This window comes from Pinus tabuliformis, chromosome 7 (assembly GCF_031772625.1).
Source record: "Pinus tabuliformis cultivar Carrire ecotype Pingquan chromosome 7, CPIR1, whole genome shotgun sequence".
Taxonomy (NCBI): domain Eukaryota; kingdom Viridiplantae; phylum Streptophyta; class Pinopsida; order Pinales; family Pinaceae; genus Pinus; species Pinus tabuliformis.
This window is the reverse complement of record NC_142293.1, coordinates 1,867,317,681-1,867,322,090: the sequence shown is the minus strand read 5'-3', so window position 1 is coordinate 1,867,322,090 and position 4,410 is coordinate 1,867,317,681. Positions and strand designations below refer to the sequence as shown.

The 4,410-nt window shown below is 29.9% G+C and overlaps 1 protein-coding gene across 1 annotated transcript; it reads left to right on the top strand.

Moving 5' to 3' along the window:
- The first annotated feature begins 822 nt into the window (after nucleotides 1-822).
- On the top strand, nucleotides 823-1,803 carry LOC149255918 (eukaryotic translation initiation factor-like). Its single transcript, XM_089455154.1, has one exon. It carries the CDS (start codon nucleotides 823-825, stop codon nucleotides 1,801-1,803), a length of 981 nt encoding a protein of 326 aa, XP_089311280.1.
- The last annotated feature ends 2,607 nt before the right edge of the window (nucleotides 1,804-4,410 follow it).

Below are 4,410 nucleotides of genomic sequence, written 5' to 3'. Positions count from 1 at the left end.
AGACCTTCGATTTAATTTGTGATCTTCATCATTAGATTCAAAGAGTACATTCTCTATGTTTAGACTCATATATATACTTATATACTTTTTTAATTAACGAAATATTAAACTTATATACTTTTTGAATTAACGAAATATTAAACAACTCGTCCGTTACCATTATTACAAGGGATAATCAATTATGATACAAGAATATGAATTTTGTTAAGAAATAAAAAAAAGAAAAAAGAAAATTGAAAATATAAATATATATATATATATATTCAACGCTTATCTTTATCACTCGTGTTCGATGGAACTCACCCCAACCATTCGAAATATCTTGAGTTGATAATCAATGAAGTGTTTAATAAGTGTCGTTTTTAAACGTAACATATTTCATTGAGTATCTATATTATAAACCCTTCAATCATCTATTGCGCATTTTTTCCGCAATCTCCCTCAGCCCGGATGCTTTCTTTCATACGAAGCAATCTGTCCTCATCATTGGGTATCATGGAAAACAATCTGTTCCGAAAAGTTGAGATGGAATTGTCGAAAGCATTAATCACGATTTGGTCGGAAAGTTGAAATGCAATTTCAAAAGAAGTTTCCCATGAAATCCCCATTCATTCATTCTTACTGGAGAAGCTAGTAATCACAAATAACTTCAATATATATCTCTGCCTTGTGGTGGCATATTTGTCATTGAAGTTAGGGTTTTACATCTCATTTTTTAACGTTTGCATTAAGAAACCCATTCTGCTCGACCCTTTTCCGAACTTCTAAATTCAGCAACCCCAGGGCCTCGACCATCTCCTGCTCCTTATTTCTTGGTCTGCCATGAGGGGAGCCTCGGCCGAAAAGGAACTTGTTTTAAAAACTGTCATGGGGATTCTGAACAAATTAACTCCGGAAAAGTTTGATGTTCTCAAATATCAACTTATAAATTCTGGGATTAATTCAGCAGACATTCTACATGGGGTCACATCTCTTATTTTCAACAGGGCGGTGTTAGAACAAACATTTTGCCCCATGTATGCTGAGTTGTGCCAGTACCTAAGTACAGAACTCCCTGAATTTCCATCTGAAGAACCCGATGGAAAGCCAATAGCATTCAGGCGGATACTTTTGAACAGTTGCCAAGCAACATTTGAAGGTGCTGATAAGTTGCGAGAAGAAATCACAGAAAGGACAGACCCAAATCAAGAACCCGAACGCCGTGACAAGGAGAGGATGGTAAAGCTTCGAACTCTAGGAAATATTAGGTTTATTGGGGAGCTTTATAAGCAGAAAATGGTACCTGAAAAAATTATTCATCATTGTATTCAACACTTGTTGGGTCGTGAATCAAAGGTTCGTCCCTCTAATGAAAATGTGGAGGCTGTTTGCTTACTTTTCAGCACCGTTGGAAAACAGCTTGAAGGAAATCCTAAGTCCCGGAGTATCGTTGATTGTTATTTTGCCCTAATGGAACAGCTTTGTAATAGCGGAGACATTGGATCTAAAATGAGATACATGATTGGCGAGATTCTTGAATTGCGTGGTAATAAATGGGTCCCTAGACGTGAAGAGATAAAACCCAAAACTATAAATGATATCCATTCAGAAGCTGAACAAAAGGCAGGTTTAAAACCCAGAACATCAAACATGCATGTGGGTGGTGGGAACAGTTTTATCATCAGATATGATGCAGAAGCATCCAAGTCATTAGGGCAAAGGAAGCCTAGGCGTAGGCGAGCACAGAAGAATGAGTCAGTGGGAGAAAGAGAAGCGCAGATGCAGAAGACTGCACAAGCAGATGAACCAGTCTTTGAAGGTTGAAAATGACTGAACATGAATGTAATTTGGTTATTTCTTCACTGCAATCTACCATAGAATATAGCTTTTCAGGGCAGCCCGGAAGCTTGATGCCTGGAAAACAAAACTTAATGGCTATTATTGCTGTATTAAATGGGTCGAGTATCTGATGCCTGGCAGACATACATACCGGTTACTATTCCTGTGCCGGATTGAACATCATGTATAGATTATAAAACATAAAGTGGATCATCACCCTCGTCTCCTTATATACACAAATATTAATATTTTATTTATACATGTGGATACCTTTAAAATAATTATTTTATTTATAGCCATGTTATAATGTATCATTTGTTTAATATACCAAATCGATTTGCTTATATGTATACAAATACATCAATGGACTAAAAATCCTTTTTCCCCTCATGTCTTTTTTTTTGTATAGAAGTTCAAAGTTCAAGCATGCATTAATTAATTAATTAATTTTATATAAATAAAAAAAAAAAAATAATATATCAATTATAATTAGTTTTGATAATTAATTTAGTTGGTTGAAATCTTTTAAATTATTTACTATCGATGTGAGAAATAAACTTATTTCTCTTTAAATCCCTAAGTTTAAACACCAATCCAATAAAACTATTTCTTACAACTTCATACATACCAGATTTCAAGCCCAGGAACCTCTCCTAGATTCAGTGCCTCACCCAATAAATAACTCAAGGTTGAATGAAGGTGCGGCAAAGACATAAAAGGCACGGGAGGGGAAGAAATAAAGGTCCTCAGAAGGTAAAGCGAGGTGACCTTCTAGGTGAGATTAGCAAGAGCATTAGCTTAACCATCAAATGACCCAACCACTTAAAAGTCTAAACATTGAACAAATAAGAAGCCAACCAATCAACCAAATGGAATGCATTCTCATGACCTAACAAACTAAGCATTGGCTTTGATATGGTCATTACATTTTTAAGATTATGTTACAAAGTGACTCTCCCTAGAGATATCAATTGTTTGATTTCTTTTCTGACATTGTTAGATTCCAAGAAGAAAACACATAATCACACCAAAAAATATTGCTTCACATTTCATTCAATTAAAATTAAATAAATACAATATAGTATTGACCAAAATAACACAAATATCATATTGGATCACAACAAAAGTCTAAAATTGGAAATCTCTTATTTAAAAAAACAAATATCAGGTTTAAATCACAACAAAAGCCTAAAGTTGGAAATCACTTTAAAAAACCCAAAATTCTCTAGACAATAGCTATTCTCAAAAATAACAAATCATATTATGATAAATACAATAACCCTAACAATAACCTTATTATTTTAATATTCACATTTCAAAAAATTAAATATCAATGATAATATAAAAGGTTAAATGTTATGGTTATTTACTAAAGTTATAACATATTAATATCATAAGAACTATTATAAATCATAAATATAATAAACCTAACAATAATCTTATTATTTTAATATTTACTATTTAATATTTCAAAAAATTAAATATAATAAAATTAAATATCATTTATTATATAAAATATTAAATGCCAGTGACACCGAAATTATAGTACTAAAATCTTAAGACATATTAATATCATAGAAAATTACTATAAGTTTTGAAAATTTAGAGTGTTTTTTAAGTTCAATATTAATTTATAATTTGATAATATATTGAACAGTTATAAAGCAAATTAGAATAAAAAATTTTAAGTTTTTTTAGCTCTAAATTGATTTTGAAATTTAAATATTGAGATTATAAAAATTTAAATGTATATTATAAATAATAAGATTGGGAAAAAAATGTGTTACTTTTATTTTTAATATATTAATATTATTTTTAGTAAATAAATATTTAAAATAAAAATACCAAAATTCTATTTTGATGTTGGAATCTAGAATTAGAGTGAGTTGAGATATATCTGTGTTGCATGAATATGATTTAACTTGCTATCTTCATAAAATCATTAGAGTTGGAAAGCACATTGGATATACATTTTAGATTAAGAAAAACAATATTAAATACATATTCTATTAAACAACTGCTCCATTAGAATTATTATAAAAATAACCAATTATGATGGAAGAATATGCATTTTTTTTTTAAATCTAAAAATTTATAAATGAAACAATTTCTTTTAATAGGAATTTAATTATAGAATTTCAAACATTGTGATATTTTGTTATTTAAAATATATTTTTGAATCCATAGATTCGATACCATAAAAAAACCCTGAAATTTTACTCATTAAACGACTTGAACTTAAATTTTTAAAAATATTTATACGATTTTAATTAAAACTAATTTAAAAAAATAAAATAAAAATCATTTTATTTATAAATTAAACTATACCTTTCTATATCTATAGATAAAATATATTCACACTTATCTTTATCACAAGTGTTCAATTGAACTCGCCCCAACCATTCGAAATATATTTAAATGTATTCAAAGCTTATCTTTATCACAAGTGTTCAATGGAAGTCACCCCAACCATTCGAAATATCTTTAAATGTAGTCAAAGCTTACCTTTATCACAAGTGTTCAATGGAACTCACCCCAACCATTCAAAATATCTTCAGTTGATGATCAATGAAGTGTTTAATATGTGTGGCT